This window comes from Bos mutus, chromosome 3 (genome assembly GCF_027580195.1).
Source record: "Bos mutus isolate GX-2022 chromosome 3, NWIPB_WYAK_1.1, whole genome shotgun sequence".
Lineage (NCBI taxonomy): Eukaryota > Metazoa > Chordata > Mammalia > Artiodactyla > Bovidae > Bos > Bos mutus.
In genome coordinates, this window is record NC_091619.1 from 49,450,227 (window position 1) to 49,467,045 (window position 16,819).

Consider the following 16,819-nt stretch of genomic DNA (forward strand, 5'->3'; position numbering starts at 1 on the left):
ATTTAACCATTACCTAAATCCGAAGGGAAATGAGCAAACCTCTGGGATTGGGTGTCAAGGTATTTTCAGCCTTGTTGGGCGTATTTATCCCGAAGTGTTTCCACAACAAGCTATTTCGGGTCTGCGGGGCAGGTTTCGCTCTGCGGACGCCGCGGCCACTCGCCGGGCTCCAGGCCGGCGGCACCGCGGGCGGGTGATTCACGGCCCCGACCCGGGGGCGGCGTAGCCCAAGCAGGCGGCGGGGTTGGGTGTGTGTGTGTGGTGGTTGGGGGCGAGGGGGGTGAAGTGTCCCGGCCCAGATGGGCGGGGAAGCCTCCTCGGAGCTGGACGCTACCAGCCCCGGCGCTCCAGTCAATCTGTGTCCTGAATCTGTGACTTCTTCTCGCTGCGGAAGTCTCCCAGGAGCCAAGAATAGTTCTTTTTCTTTCGAGTCATTTCTAGTGCCCGGGTGTTTGGGCCCTCTGGGTCTCCCCATCTCCTGCCTTCCCACAGAGGAAAAAAAAAAAAAAAACACGGAGAGAGCCGCGGGGGAGGGTGCTAGGAAGGCCGGGCCCCTTGTCCACCTCCTATACACCCTTGCGCAAAGGAGGAGCGCGCCCTGCCGCCCGACTGGGGCTTGGAGGAGGGGAGGGGGGCAGGTCTGACAAGGCTAAGCGAGCTACTCCTTAACGCTCAGGAAGTGAAGCTTGTGGTTTTGGGGGCTGAGCTCGGAAGGAGATTTAAAAAAAGAGAGAAAGAGAGACAGCGCGGTCTCTCCCGAAAGCAACTCAGTTTGAAAACTCTCGGAGCGCTGTGCCCGCGCCCTGACCCCTCAGGTAGGTCCGCTGCGCCTCTCTCCCTGGCGGGGGCGGACGCGGGAACTGGCACGGCGCTGCCGCTGCGGGGAAGACCGGAGGGCTCTACCGGGTTCCCACACGAGGTCGGCCGCAGCTTGGGAGCCAAAAGAGCTGTATCCTCTTGGTCCCCGCGCGACCCATACGGAGGCGCTGGGGATCTGGCTCAGAGGACCCACGCCAGGCAGTTTGGTTCTGCGAGGGAGCGGGATCCACAGGAAAGGAAACATCTGGTGGGGAGACGGCGGCAGCTGAGCTCTCCAGCTCCCGCCATCCCAGGCCCTGGCTGCGAAGAGTCTCGGCCGGCCCGCGTGCGCCGAGGGGACCGCCCCACCCCTCGGCCGCCAGCTGCTGCGAGAGGTCGCCTTCCCACGCGATCAGCCCTTGGTCCTACTACCGCTCTACCCACTCCACCCTCCCGGGAACGGACGGAGCCTGCCAGGCTGAAAGAGAGGCGTGCGGCTGTGGCCCGAGTCGGGAGGTTGCTTGCGTGCCTGCCTGATCCCGCGCTGTTCCAGCCAGTCCAGACTCGGCGGCGGTGGGGACAGCTCATCCCTGCATCTCCGCCCCACCCCCGTCCCGCTCCGCACCGAGCCGCAGCAGGGCCCCTCGGGACATTTTCACCCTCGTTTTCCTTTTCCTCCGAGTTTCATAGCCGTTTAAGAAATTGATTTTTGGCTTTGTGGTGTCTTAAGTAGACAGCCGACGGAGCGGCTCATGCCGGGGCTCAGAGAAAACTGAACAGACAGTCGTTCGCCCTAGGGCAGCCGAGCACCCCGAAGCCTCCTAAATCCCCGATCGTAGGGGCTGGCCCGGACACGGGCGGGTGGCACCCTCACCCCTAGGGGCCTTCTGGCGTTTAGGACACGGGAAACATCCCTTGGGACTCAGCTACACGTCCCAGCGGTCTTTTTCTCTCAAGCCTATCCTGTCCTTCTTCCGGGGAAGGGGACATGGTGGGGGCGTGGAGCGAGAATCCGTCTTGACACCGGAGCGCCCACCGGCTGACTTTAGACCCTGGGAGCCGCATGACCCCTAGGCTGGCAGAAAAAACCGGGCAAAGCCCAAGGATGACCCTTGTCCCGCCCGGGGATCCCCAGCGCCCTTGTGTCTGAACTAACCAAGACAACCGAGAGCTGCCATGCCCGAAGAGCCTACAGCTCGCACGTGAACCCGGCCCCCATCGCCTTCACCGAGAGAGAAAGGCACATTCGTTTTCCCCGGACCTCCTAGCCCTCCTAGCCCCGCCCCCGTAGCGAGCCAGGGGCAAGAACCGTAGGCGCTGCCCCGCCTCCCCGCCGGGCTCAGGTTTCGACCCCGGGATTAGGTGAACTGATTGTGGGGGTTAATGAGAGCGGAGTAGCGGGCACTAACTCCCTCCCAGGCCCGCGAGCCCGGACCCCGGCTCTCCTGCTGCTGCCAGAGCAGCCTGCGCTCTCCCCGCGTGCTCTAAAAGGTGGGTTTTCTTCGGACTCCCGGACATCGTGCGTTTCCCAGCCGTCGCGCACGAATCCGGCTGGACTTTCCGTAGGCGAGGTTTCTGGTGAGCAGAATGGCAAGTGCTTTTCCGAGACGTTGTTAGGTGTCCATGGTCCAGTATGTCTTGCTCGGATACCTGATTCTTCTCTGCGCACCCGCGTCGCAACTTTTTCCCTGCGTGGGGGCACGAGTCAGGGCGTTCAAGATCACCGGGAAGCGAGTTTTCCCCGGGACCTTGCTTGGTCCTCTGCCACCTGCTTCCCTACCTTCCTGCCTTCTTTCTCCGGCCTTTGCTTCTCCCTAGTCCTTCTGCTGCAGTTCCCCCGACCCCGCCTCTCAGCCAGCAGGAGCCCTTTCTCCCCAGACCTCTTTTCACTGCAGTCTGTGAGCCTGCTCTTGGAGGCTTGGCTCTTTGCCCCAAGCGAGTTCGCTACCGTCTACACATTCCCCTCCCAGCCCCACTAAATTGATTGGCGCGTCTACGCCTTTCGCAGATCCGTATAGGCAGTGTGTGGTCGAGTTGGGGTAACTGGCCCGCTGGGGACTTCAGCTCTCCAAGAGTTTGATACCACAATGAGTTTTGCTAGGGAAGGGGAGGGGCCGAGGGGCGTGGGCAGGGCAGAAGGAAGAGGCCTGAGTCGGAGCCCGGAGACGGGTTGAGCTACGGCGGCAGCAGCGGCGGGCTCGCGCCACCTGTCCGAGTGCCACCTGGTGAGCGTGGCGCAGCGGGGCCAAGCCCCTCCTCCCGGGGGCCTTCCTCCCTCCTCCCTGCCCGAACGCTCTCTCTGCTCCGCTGCCCAGTCCCGGGGCCCCGGAGCGTGCTGACCCGCGCGTTTCCACCCTGTTCTCCTCTCGCAGGTCTCCGCCTGGCTGGGGCTGACGAACTCGGGTGAAGGTGGGCTGACGGCGGCTCCAGCGACCCTTGGAGAGGAGCGGGGAGCGCGCCCGACCACCATGCCGCGTTCGTTCCTGGTTAAGAGCAAAAAAGCTCACAGTTACCACCAGCCGCGCTCCCCGGGACCTGACTATTCCCTCCGCCTGGAGAACGTACTGGCGCCAGGCGGAGCAGGTGCGGGGAGGGCGCGGGCCGGGAGGGACTGCTCCCGGGGCCGTAGACTCTGCGTCCCGCCACGCCATCTCCTAGGAACCAGGGGAAGAGTTCTGAACCCCCTTTGCTGCCTTTTCTTGTTACCCACTGTTTGGGTTCCTTTCGGGCTCGTCGCCTAGATTGCCAAGGCCTCCCTGCTCTCGCCCTTGGATCCAGGAGGGTTCAGGCCAGGTCTGGGGAGAGCTAAGAGAGCCCAGGTGCCACCATCTGGGGGGACGCACTTCAGAACCATCGGGCCCAACCAGACCCAACCTGAGCCCCTATCCGGCCTCTTCTCCGCAGACGGCATCTCGAGCACAGGCGGGGCGAAGGCGGAGCTCAGGGGCCGTGTGTCCCCCGAGTCTCAGCTGACCGAAGCCCCCGACAGAGCCTCCGCGTCCCCTGGCAGCTGTGAGGGCAGCGTGTGCGATCGGAGCTCGGAGTTTGAAGACTTTTGGAGGCCTCCGTCGCCTTCTGTGTCTCCAGGTAGGGACCTGTTGGGGGCTCTGGGGCCCGGGAGGGAGGCGGGGACAGGGACCCCGCGCTGAGCAATGAACCCGCGCGGCTTTGGGCACAGAAGTGCCAAATCGATTGCGGAGAATCTTTTCGAGAAGAGGGATTTGTTCTTGCTTCCCGAGGGGAGGCATTGGCTTCTCTAGGCCAGCGTCAGCCTGCTCGCGGGGGTCGGCTGCTTGGATCCCAGGCGACGGGACCTGGGCTGTTCATCCCTAACATTCATTGGCACGGAGCTAGTGGGCGAAAGAAAATAAATGAGTCGTTTCTTTAGGTAGCAATGTTGACATTTCGTTTTCTGACGAGAGATGATTGTTTACAAAGAGCCAGGATTCCAGAATACAGACCCCTCCCCGAGTCTCAAACAGAGACCTGGGCAGTCAGTGAAAAAAGAAGTGTCGTTGTCTTGAAAAATTAAGCTCGTTTCCGCAGCTTTGGGCCTGGCAGAGATGGGGCCCCAAGCCGGACAAAAATCTCGGTCCCTCGCTAGGTCTTCGCAGGCGCAGATTGGGGGCCTATTTTATTTTTTGTTCTGCCGGGTTGGCCCGGCTTTGGGAACCAGTGCTTGTTGGTTTCATTTCCAGCCAGCAATCGAGTTTCGCGCAAACTGAGTGACTTGCGCGTTGGGTGGGGGCGAGTCTCCGGTTCCGGCGGAGGGGCATGGAGAGCGCAGGACCGGGATTCTGCTAAGGACCGGGATTCTGCTAAGGACCGGTTATTTCCAGATTCCATTTACCAGTTTTAAAAGATACCCCCAACCCCATCCCACACTCAGTGTGTGGATCTGGCTAAGCGAGGGCGTCTGGGAACAGGCCACCGGAGAGTCCTTCTTGGCTGTGCTGGACACCGCCCCGCAAGGACTGGGCGCCGCCGGAATCTCCGACGGAAACTCGAAGTGAGAAGCCACTTCTCACTGAAGTGACTAGCCTGAGCTGGATCTGTTCACAGAACTGCAGTGTTTGTGAACAGATCTGTAAATCCGTGTGCACTGAGGGGAAAGTGTATATTGGTAGCTGGTTTTAACAAAATTCGCAGGGGTGGGGGTGCAGAAGGCCGCTAATTCGGAAAGTTGTTCGTCTTGCAGGTGGTGGCTAAACCTTCAATTCTAAATTATTCTCTAAGAAATTCGTGTTTTGTTTTCTTTTTTGTCCCCTGTCAAACTACGATAGGAATGGGAACGGGGAGTATTTTGGCAAACAGATCAAGCCCCAAACCCCCTTCCCGCTGCCTCTTCGCTACCTGCCAACACTGGATATTTAATAACGTTGAGAGTGCTTACACCTTCCCGTTGTTTTTTTTTCCCCCAGACACAAATGTCTCGGATAGGTCGGGCCATATTTTATTGGTCCTCGTCTCCCTCCCTCATTATAGATCCCAGGAAAGAAAAAGGACGGAGTGGGAACACGTAGGGGCCGGGAAAGCGCCGGCACTGGGCCCTCTGCCCGCAGGCTCGTCCAGGTCCGAAACAGTGGCCGCTTTCTCGTCCGGCACAGCTCGGCTCTGCTCCAAACGTTTGTAAAGCATGGCGCGCCCTTCTCTACGCGGCCGCCACATGTGCCGGTCCAGTCTAAAAAGACCCTCTTAACGTCGTGCGCTTCGGCTGTCCTGGCACAGAAAGTCCTCGCCCGATATCATTTTAAGTTTCTGTGTGCTGCCTTGCCGCCTCCAGTGGTTCTCGGAGGCCCCAGGGACCCGGCCAGGGTTTGAGCCTGGAGGCGTCCCTGGCACCCAGCGCAAGGGCCGGCGCCCCGGCGCCCCAGGGATGGGTGCCTGGCAGTTCCATAGACACACCGACCGGTTGACCTGACCGGACGCCCTCTTGTGCCTCCACAGCCTCGGAGAAGTCGGTGTGCCCGTCGCTGGACGAAGCTCAGCCCTTCCCCCTGCCCTTCAAGCCGTACTCGTGGAGCGGCCTGGCGGGTTCCGATCTGCGGCACCTGGTGCAGAGCTACCGGCCGTGCGCGGCCCTGGAGCGCGGCGCCGGCCTAGGCCTCTTCTGCGAGCGCGCCCCGGAGCCAGGCCATCCCGCGGCGCTGTACGGCCCGGAGCGAGCTGCGGGCGGCGCGGGGGCCGGGGCGCCCGGGGGAGGCAGCGCAGGAGGCGGAACTGCCGGCGGCGCGGGCCTGGGGCTCTTCGGCGACTTCGGGCCCGCGGCGGCAGGACTGTACGAGCGGCCGGCCACCGGCGGACTGTACCCGGAGCGCGGCCACGGGCTGCACGGCGACAAAGGCACAGGCGTCAAGGTGGAGTCGGAGCTGCTGTGCACCCGCCTGCTGCTGGGCGGCGGCTCCTACAAGTGCATCAAGTGCAGCAAGGTGAGGCTCCCGCGCGCCTGGCTTGACCGGCCCCGCGCCCGCGCCCCACGGCCCGCGCCCAGCCGGCGTCCGCGCCCCTCGGCCCCTCTCAGCGGCCCTCTCCCCGGCCCCACCCGCCTCAGGTGTTCTCCACACCGCACGGGCTCGAGGTGCACGTGCGCAGGTCCCACAGCGGCACAAGACCCTTTGCGTGCGAGATTTGCGGCAAGACCTTCGGGCACGCGGTGAGCCTGGAGCAGCACAAAGCCGTGCACTCGCAGGTAAGCGCGGGGCGAACGGCCGCGCGCCGCCCTGCTCAGGTTTTCGCGTTCGGGGATCTCCTGTGCGACACCGGATGCTCTCCGCCTGGCAGCTTTCGCCTTGGACTTACCCCGACTGCCCCCAGTCCCCTCTGCCACGTCCCCTGGCTCAGACGTAGGCGTGGAGAGAGAGGTCGGGCGTTGCCGGCCTCGAGGCAGCCCTGGAGTTCGGTGTCACATTGTTTGTGAGACTCAGGAAAGTGATCTTGATCATTACTTTGGGTCTGAGGAAGGCTTGTATGCACTCCTGCGGGTGATATGTCAAATTTGTTAGCTCTGTTTCTTGGCCTCTTTCTTTTCACCAAATGGCTGATACTTAACCTGCCTTGACCTCTGCGGGTTGAAAAGGAGCAATCTCAGCTCATTTAGAGCCTCCAGTGTTTGTCCCGCTATTCTTTCATTTATTCATTTGTAAATATTTGTTACTCAACTTCAGGTACTAGGTCCTTGAGAATCCAATAACACACCAGCTTCCTGACAGGATACCCTCACAGAGATTATGCTTTAGCTGAGAGGGTAGATAACCAAATAAGAACACAAGTAACGATGGCAGCAGAATGCTTATTTACAAACTCATTTGCTCAAAAGTATTCTGTCTCCTTCAACACCCACACTGGGTGGGGATGGGATAGGGGAGGAGCATCTCAAGAGACTGAGGTCTAAGCCTCCTGTTGAGGAGGGTGGAGAAGTGTTTGTAAATGGGTGTCAAAAAAGCAGGGTGGGGATACAGTTTTGCCAAGGGGTGTGGAAGGTTGTGGCTGAAAAGTGTTTGGGTCGAAAAAATGTTAAAGGGGTAGAGGATAAGAGCGGGAAGGGTGGAGGCTGGAAATAAACTGGGAGGAGAGAGGATAATGGAGCACCCTGTGTGGATGGAGAGTCTGAAGGAGGGGACAGTCCTGGTTTGGGGGATTTCAGGGTCAGTTGGTGGTGAGGAGAATGGCAGCCTAGACGATTGCAATAGGAATGCCACGTCTTTCTGCAGGAACGGAGCTTTGACTGTAAGATCTGTGGCAAGAGCTTCAAGAGGTCATCTACGCTGTCCACACATCTGCTCATCCACTCAGACACCCGGCCCTACCCCTGTCAGTACTGCGGCAAGAGGTTCCATCAGAAGTCAGACATGAAGAAACACACCTTCATCCACACTGGTGAGCGAAGGCCTTTGGCTGGTAGGAAACACCTGGTGAGGGATGGGAAATAGGGGGAGGGTGGGGGAGGTCCAAGTGTTTCTCCCTGAGGCCAAGGTAATTCACCTCCTCTGTGATATTCTTGAAGAGAATTGGTGGTAGGTGGGACCTCCCAGAAGGAGTTAATCCACGCAGAGAAAACTGAGGAGGCAGATTCTCTCTGATTCATTTACATACATGGTTCTCCACAGAGGCTTTGATTTGGGGTTATATCTGAAGAACCATTCAGCAGGTCAGCTGCAAGTTTTCTATCCTTGCAAAGAATATTTTCCTCTACGTTAGCAGCTGCTCCAGCTTCTTTCTGCTCTAGGTGAAATATGAAGCTCCGGGTCCTTTCAGAGCATTGCTCTAAATGTTTACCTAGAGATCGAGATTTTCTCCAGGGCTACCACCCAGCCTTTTCAGGGGGAAGGGTCTTACGTGCGACCTCTTGGCTGCATTTTTAGGAGTCTGACCGCTTATTCTGATTGAGCAAGGGAAAAAATGGTAAATATTACTAGGCTTTTTCATCTAAGCACTTTTAAAATGCGGTATCTCATTTTATGCTCACAACAACTCAGGGAGGTGAAGACTATTCCTTATCCCCATTTTAGAGAAGAACAAACATAAAGTGAGGCACAGAAGGGTTAGGTACTTTCTCAGAGTCATATTGGTAGCAAGTGGTAGATCCGACTTAAATTCAGGACTGTCTGCTCTCAAGTGTCTATGCTTTCTACCACTGTTTATTGTATTCTGTTTTCAAAGTCAAAAGGATTGGTGAATATAGAACTCCTCTATTCACTTATTGCCCTTTTTAAAATATAAGCAAGTTTGTCATAATAATGATGATTCTTTACTTATTATAATGCTTCATAACGTACCAAATGCTTTCAAATCTCTCTCTTCCTTTGATTCTTACTCCTGTCCCATAAAGTAGAAGGAGCTGCTCTTACCATCATGAAACTCAGAGAGATGGAATGATTTACCAAAGTTCAGACTGGAAGTAAATCATCAGGCTGTGGAATGCTCTGGCTTCCAGTCCTGGATTCTAAATTTTTGGTTTTGTGTAGGCGGCAGTGTTAATGCCAGGAGCACTCTCTTTAATAATCAACAAGATATTTACATGAGAGCCAGAATTTTATTTCAGAATATGAATACTGACTTAATTTGCAGTGTGTTCCAGACAATCACCATTGATGTTTTTAAATATGTCTGGCGTTGCAAAGAGTCGGACACGACTGAGCGACTCAACTGAACTGAAGTGAGTGTAGATGCCTCCGTCAGAAAACCCAGAAAAAATATCCTACTTTAATTGTGTTCTCTTGCCTGAAATTTCCATGCAACTCATTCCTTTTGAGTAAAGGTATTCAAGACATTTACCAAAATGCAACTAGGATCTTGATTGAGTGAAACATTAAGCCTTTATCAAACGTTTTCATTATAGCTAGAATTTGTTTCTCAGATTTGTTTGACCCTAAAGGGATAGGACAAGTTTTGATGAGTGGTTCCTTATCAAGGAAATCTGAAGCACAAAGATAGAAAGGGGTATAGCAAGAGGAACAGAGAGTTCCTCAAAAACAAACTTCATCTATTTTGCATTTTTTCCAAGGCCAAACCTGACAATAATGCCATGCTGAGGCTATTTGAAAACATCATACTGCTTTTCCAAATGTTAAACTGTACATGGATTAGGGGGGAAAAGGAACACTTTTCTGTTATTTATTAATCCATGGTGAAAGAGCTGTTGGTATATAAAGAATCCTGTGATTACCCTCATAAAAAAAAAGTAAAATCAAGATAGAAAAGGATCAGCTGCCTTAAGAAATACTTTGTGACCCAGGTGTGGATTTTTTAAAAATAAGACTTCGAGAAATACCCATCCTTCAGATGCATTCTGTTGTCCTCCAAGGGCAAGAAAGAAGGCAGCCTCACTGGTCCACACAGACCAACACCGACTTGGAAATTCAGATTTGAAAACTTCCTCTCCATTAGAACAGAGTCACATGGTTTGAAAGACAGCACCCCACCCCCCTACAGCCCTTGTGCTGAACATCTGCTGTGGGGAGCTTTCTACTTCTGAAGTCGGGGGTGTCCTCCCAGGGCGGATTCAGCTGCAGTTCTGGGGAGGGCACGTGGCCTGTGCTCTGCTTCCGTTTAGCAGGAAACGGTTTGAGGCCTCCGGCTGGGAACCCCCATGCAGAAAGCCTCCCTTCCACCTGGTGCACCTATGGCTTCCCTGGCCTTGCATTGCCACACACATCACCCTCCAGACTGCTCACAGGCCTTAGGCTGTGGTGTAGCCAGCTGCTGCCAAGATCCTGTGGGTCACTGTGAGTCCCCGCTAGCTTTATCATGGACTCATGCTTCCCCCTCTCCCTTCCATCCCTGTAGGTGAGAAGCCCCACAAGTGCCAGGTGTGTGGCAAGGCATTCAGCCAGAGCTCCAACCTCATCACCCACAGCCGCAAACACACAGGCTTCAAGCCCTTCGGCTGCGACCTGTGTGGAAAAGGCTTCCAGAGGAAGGTGGACCTCAGGCGGCACCGGGAGACGCAGCATGGGCTCAAGTGAACACCGCACCTCATTCGCGTGTGCAGTCATACAACACTACGGAGGGCAGCCTCCCCACTTGCCACCAGCCACTTCCGCAGATCTCTCTGGGGTGATACCTTTTCCCTTTCCTCCCTGGAACTGCCAGAGGAGATAAGTTACCTTTTCAAAGTCCAGTGTGGAGGGGGAACCGAATGACTCCCTGGGCAGAGGACTCGCCAAATAGGCTTCTTTACACCTGAAGACTCCAAGTGGAGAAGAAATTGGCTAAAATCTTCGGCCTGATAGTCCTTCCCATACCCAGACCTGTTCCACAGATAGAAAGCCCCTTGGGTTTCTTCCCTTCTCTTCCTGTCCAACCCCAGATACTTGTGTGGAAGAGGAGGAATCATCTCTCACAAGATAGATACATATTAATGTTTTTATCTGGAATGAAGAATGAGTGTTATTTTTTTCCTTCTGGGGACTTTGTTGACCCCTTTTTGTTGGGTGCTGCCTATAAAGCTTGGAGGAATTGTTTCTTGCATTTGAAAATTGGTTCAGAAACTGATTTGGGAAGGGAATTTCATACTTTTGAAAATGATAAAAAATGCACTGTAGAGCCTGCCCAAAAAGAAGCAGAAGGCAAGTGGGCTTGGTGAGAAGAGATTCAAGGTTCTCCCTCCAGGAGACTTGTGAAGGCTTCTTCAGAAGAGTGGAAGCACATAGTAATGCCTTTGGGCAAGGCTGTCATCTGTTCACTCAGCAAATGTCTACTGACCACCAGTTACCATGGTATCAGGCACTATGCTAGGTACTAGGGAGCCAGAGAGTAGCGGCTCAGTCTCTGTCCCTGACCTGCATCTCCAAGTAGCTGGGTCTGTTCTTCCCCACAAAGGAATTCTGAGAAGATAAAACAGGATCTTGAAACTTCCCTTCAGGTCGTTTGGATTTTATCAAACATAAACGAAAAATAGCTGAATAGATACTTCAAAGATTCATGTATAAATTGTTTTTTTATTGTTAAGCTGATATTTTTAAGATGTCTAAGCTAGCAGGCATGTGGGAATGAAGGCTCTGTCTTCAACTCTTTTGAACCCTCCATGTGTACCACAGAGGGAAAAAAAGTGATATTTTTACTTTGATGTAAATGTTTTTAGATCTTCTGGAGTGTATTATGTTTGTTAATACGTATTTATTAGAGTGATGTTTTAAGTTAATAAAGTATTAAGACTCTTATATATTGCTTTTCATTTAGGCAAGGAATTTGGTCTGTATGGGGAGTTGGTACTGAAGGACACTGGAGTTAAATATAAAGCAGATAAGACAACATCCAAAAGAGAGCAAAATCCAATAGCTCTGGTTTTCATGTGTTTTTTTTTTTTTTTCTTTCTTTCATTCTGTGCCTGAGCACCTTCTTTCTTAACAGGAAAGCTAGGGTTACAACAGTAAGCTTCTACCTTGCCAAGTCCCTGATATCCTACATGTATGTGCTCAGTCATTCAGTTGTGTCTGCATCTTTGCAACCCCATGGATTGTAGCCCACCAGGCTCCTCCGTCCATGGGATTCTCCAGGCAAGAATACTGGAGTGGGTTACCATTGCCTTCTCCAGGGGTTCTTCCCTACATGTTTATGGGCTCTTTATTCTGAGAGTTTCAGGATTTTTTTTTTTTTTTTTTTTAAACAGGCCAGAAGGCTCCCTGATGAATAAAGACATTAGGAACCTTTGGTCTAGAGATTGAGTCAGTCATGACCCTGTCACCAGCATACCAGGTGACTTGGACAAATCGTTTGACCTTCCAGATACAGATTTCATTCACCATAATAATGAAGATATGATTCTGTCATCACAGTCCAAACCTGACTACTTCTCTGGAGATTGGAGGGAAAGAAGTATCTGAGATTGATTAGCTACGTCACCTAAAACAAGTTATAAATCTGAAGACTGATGAGAGGCAGTAAAATTGGGATCTAGGTTATTTCTGGCTCTGTCCCACCTGTGGGAATTTCTGGCATAGATCAGTCCTTGAAAAGAATGAACCCAGAATAAACTTCTGGCCTAAATCCCAACTACCTGTACTCTTTCTAATACTTGGTCAAGGCAGTGCACAGCCCATGGTGACTGTCAGCAGATTGTCCATTTCTGTTCAAATCCATTTCACCCATATTGGTATGTGCCTGGCACTCTTCTAGGTGTTGGGGATTCAGCAGTGAACACAATGTCCTGTGGAGCTTTGTATATTTGGTCAGTGCTGAATCTTCAACTCCCAGAACAGTGCCTGGTGCATAGTAGGAGATCAATCAATATTTGCTGAGCTGGTAAGTGAATACGCAGAGGAAATAAACTCCTGCTTCATCCTGGCTGCTCTGCTCTCTCCAGCAGAAAGGGAAGAGAAACTGCTTGAGGGCCAAAGAAGCAGATAGAACAGGTAGGACTCTCTCTGGGTTGGAGAGTAAGGGGGGCTTTGACCATGCTTTTCTCTGGTCTCTCCAAATCTCAATGCTCCGCTATCCTTACTTGGTTTTCAAGACTGTATCTTTTCATGTCAGTTTACTCTCATTCAAAACTGAAACATGTACACTCGAAGGCCGTTTAAGATAATTTTCCAGAACTGTTGGGTGAACAGCTACAGCATCTAGGAACCTCTTTCTAGTGTCCTGGGAAACAAGGTTCCCAGTGAATAAAGATCACAGAATGATCTTCTCACAGGATTCACTGTGCATACCGGTTGCTAATTTCTAACTTGGTTTGAAAAGTAAAGAAGCTACATTGTGGGGTAAGTAGAACTGATTGAAATCTAGTTAACTGCTCTGTCCTGCGCTCCCATTATGACTTTTAGAACTTTGATCCATTTTTATAACCTATATGCAATAAATGTGAAATTTAATTTTGATGTTAATAGTATGCATATTGGGGGGAAAAACATATCTTGATATCCTCACTTCAGAATCAAAACAAATTACTGTGCCTGTTACTGTGTGAAATTTGAAGATTGCGAATATCTCTCTTAATGTTATTACTTGACTCCATTAAAAATAGATTGTGAATATTCCATGTCACATTATTCATGAAGCAGGCCCTCTGCTTTTTGTCCGCGGGAGTAACAGTAGAAAGGGTAACCAGAGACACCAGAGCACACCTTTGTTTCTTTCACTAAATTTTTAATAACACCTCCAGCTAGCCAGTTGGTGAAGCTCAGCTCTTGCATAAAAGTGGAAACGCACAGCTATCTCAGAGAAGACCAACTCTTTCAGGAGCTAATTTGAGTTTGCGTTCATCTACACCAGAGATGATTAAATTACCTATCAGGTGTGCTGAGCTATCAGGATTCAGGCCATGTAAAAGGTGAATTTCATCTGATTGATTTGAAACACAGATGGAACAATTGAGTTTTCAAAGCCCCACCTTAATTAAAGGAAGAGCAAAGTATCACTCTGGGTGGGTTCTTAACTGCCATTGCCCTTGAAAACTGGGTGTTGATAGTGATTTTTTTTTTCGGTGTAAGTGTCGATAGTGATTTGACCTGTTCATTTTGTCGTGTGCCTGTTTGTTTAACCTGATCATTTAACAGAAAGAAATGAATTCAGAGTAAGGCCAAAAATTACGTGATTGCTTTTTCTGTGCATTTCTAGAGCACTATTTAAATCTCTCCTGCTATATTATTTCTGAAGTAAAAATTTCTCAGTTACATATGTAATATATTAATTCAACATTTCATTCATTGAGTTTTTTTTAAAAAGGAATATCATCCCAAACTCTTCTCACTTACAAGTTTGTTAATTTTTTAGTGCTCATTTCCAGGCTACCCACGTGTGTGTATATTTATGTATTTTTTTATCCTGTGATCAGTTGATGTCTACATAGTGCTTTTATTTATTGATTGATAATATGGACACGTATTTGCTTAAAATAGAAATATTTATGTTTAACAATGAGAATTTTGACATTTTATGGTTAAGTTTTATTGAAATCATTTATTAGGAATTTTATCATTCATTAAGATAAAGTCTTTTCTGAAGTTTTATTTCAAAGTTATTCACTTTAAATAAAACATTTCAATTGCATGGGAAATTAAAGAGACTAATACAATAAACATCAGTGTACCCATTGTTCTGCCATATTTATTTCCGATTTTATTTTAAAATAAAATATTACAGACATGGTTCAGTAACTTCTAGAATATGTTTTTACCTAACCCCAGTCCCTTTCCTGTCTCATCAGAGGCATCCACTATACCAGAATTGGTACAATATCATCACCATGAATATTTGTATACCTTTACTTATACAGAGTCCCATGAAGAACATGTGATACTGTTAGGTATATTTTAACTTATTATAAATGGTGTCATAGTGTATATATCCTGCGTCTTGCTTTTTTTCCCCTTAGTACTTTCTTTTTTGAGATTTATCCATGTTGATACATGCAGTTTTGTTCAGTTATTTTAACTGCTGCATATAGGATTCATTGTATGAATAATTAGGTATTATTAGGTGATTAGTTAGGTATTCTCCTGTTGAGACAGTTTTGGTTATTTCCAGTTTTCCCCTATCACAAACAATTCTGATGCAAGCAGCCTTTTACATATGTCCTTGTGAAAGGGAGTCTTCAGATTATGTTCCTGGGAATGGAAATGCTGGATATGTCGGTTCTCCCAATTTACGTTCCCATCAATAGTATGAGAGAATTCCTGTTGCTCCACATTTTACTAACACTTGGTATTTTCAGACTTTAAAAATGTTTGCCAATTGGGTGGATGTGAAATGTTAATGTAATTTGCATTTCCTGATTTCTCGCCTGGCGTGCTGCGATTCATGGGGTCGCAAAGAGTCAGACACGACTGAGCGACTGAACTGAACTGAACTGAGTGAGGTTGAGAATCTTTTCATAAGTTTTTTGGCCTCACAGGTTTCCTTTTCTGTGAAATGCCTGTTAATGTACTTTGTCCATTTTTTTTTTTGATTGGGCTGCTTCTTTTTTATCAACTAATTTTTCTGTGTTCTAGGTACTCACTATTTTGTTAAATATGTTGCACATGTCTCCCAGACTGTAACTTGCATTCATTTTGGTTGAAGAGAGAATTTGTTTGTTTTTGTCTTTGTGTTTATGTTTTTAAATGTATTTGTCTTTTCCTTATTGGCTTATGCTTTTTATGTCTTAATTAAATCCTTCCCTAATTGGTGATCATAAGCTTATTCCCTATATTTTCTTCTAAAAATGTTAAAATGCTTAGTTATAATATTAGCTTTTTAACCCACTTATATGTGTATGATATGAAATAAAATCTAACTTAAACACTTTTTTCCTACATGGATAACCAATTGCTCCAACATTATTTATTGCAGATTACATCCTTTTCCCTCTGATTGTAATACCATCATATGTATTGATGTTTTGCCATCAAATGTCAAATTTCTCTTTCTGTATAGTTCTGCTCCTGATCTGGGCTCAGATCAGAGCTCCCTGATCTGTTCCTGATCTGTTCCATTGGTCATTTTGTCTATCTCTGTCTGGAAAATCCCATGGACGGAGGAGCCTGGTAGGCCGAAGTCCATGAGGTGGCTAAGAGTCGGACACGACTGAGCAACTTTACTTTCATTTTTCACTTTCATGCATTGGAGAAGGAAATGGCAACCCACTCCAGTGTTCTTGCCTGGAGAATCCCAGGGACGAGGGAGCCTGGTGGGCTGCCGTCTATGGGGTTGCAGAGTCGGACACGACTGAAGTGACTTAGCAGCAGCAAGCCAAAGCCATCGTGTCTCAATTAAAGTTGTAATAAACTCTTAGTAGTTAGTAAGGAAGGTTTTCCTTTCATCTATTTCATCCTCTTAAGGGATATCTTGGCTACCCTTGGTTCTTTGCTCTTGCTTGTGAAAAACTTAATTGGAATTTTTTTTTTTTTTTTTTAAATTTGGCTGCTCTGGGTCTTAGTTGTAGCATGTGGGATCTAGCTCCCTGACCAGGGATCGAACCTGGGCCCCTGCACTGGGAGCTCAGAGTCTTAGCCACTGGACCACCAGGGAAGTCCCTGGAATTTTTATTTATACTGCAGTTACTATTTAATTGGGAAGAACTGAAACCATTTCGATCTTGATGCTTCCCATCCATAAATATAGTATATTGCTTGTTTTTAGAGTTTTCTTTTATGTCTTTCAATAACCCTTTATAATTTGGGGCATAATTTTCTGTCTGTCTTTGGTTCACTGCTTTCATACTTCTTTTTTAAAATTGTACTTTCTAACTGCTGCTGGTGTATTGGAGCAAAATTATTGTTTTTGTATGTTGATCTTGTATTCTGCAATTTTGCTAAACCTTCTTTTTTTAATATTGATTTTGTTTATTTATTTACTTGGCTGCCCCAGGTCTTGGTTGCGGCCAATGGGATCTTCCCTGCGCATGGGAACTCTTACTTGTAGCATGTGAGATCATTCCCTGACCAGAAGCAGACCTCGGCCTCAGCCCCCTGCATTGGCAGTGTGGCGTCTTAGTCACTGGACCACCAGGGAAGTCCCTAAACCTTCTTTATAGTTTGTTGCAGATTATTTTAAATGTTTCAGTGTAAGGTAATCAAAAATATGCAAATGATTATAGCTTTGT

General features: G+C 49.6%; 1 protein-coding gene across 1 annotated transcript; it reads left to right on the top strand.

The window, feature by feature from the left end:
* Window positions 1-744: 744 nt before the first annotated feature.
* GFI1 (growth factor independent 1 transcriptional repressor) lies at window positions 745-15,922 on the top strand. Its single transcript, XM_070367681.1, has 7 exons — window positions 745-815; window positions 3,171-3,381; window positions 3,703-3,885; window positions 5,746-6,227; window positions 6,350-6,487; window positions 7,509-7,674; window positions 10,084-15,922. Exons 2-7 carry the CDS (start codon window positions 3,267-3,269, stop codon window positions 10,260-10,262), a joined length of 1,263 nt encoding a protein of 420 aa, XP_070223782.1. The 5' UTR covers window positions 745-815; window positions 3,171-3,266; the 3' UTR covers window positions 10,263-15,922.
* The last annotated feature ends 897 nt before the right edge of the window (window positions 15,923-16,819 follow it).

What these genes read in the sequence shown, in the direction of transcription:
- GFI1 (XM_070367681.1), top strand. Translation starts at nt 3,267, where the DNA reads ATGCCGCGTTCGTTCCTGGTTAAGAGCAAAAAAGCTCACAGTTACCAC. An exon ending in ACTGGCGCCAGGCGGAGCAG is followed by an intron (nt 3,382 to 3,702) that starts GTGCGGGGAGGG and finishes TCTTCTCCGCAG; the next exon opens with ACGGCATCTCGAGCACAGGC. An exon ending in ACACACCTTCATCCACACTG is followed by an intron (nt 7,675 to 10,083) that starts GTGAGCGAAGGC and finishes CCATCCCTGTAG; the next exon opens with GTGAGAAGCCCCACAAGTGC.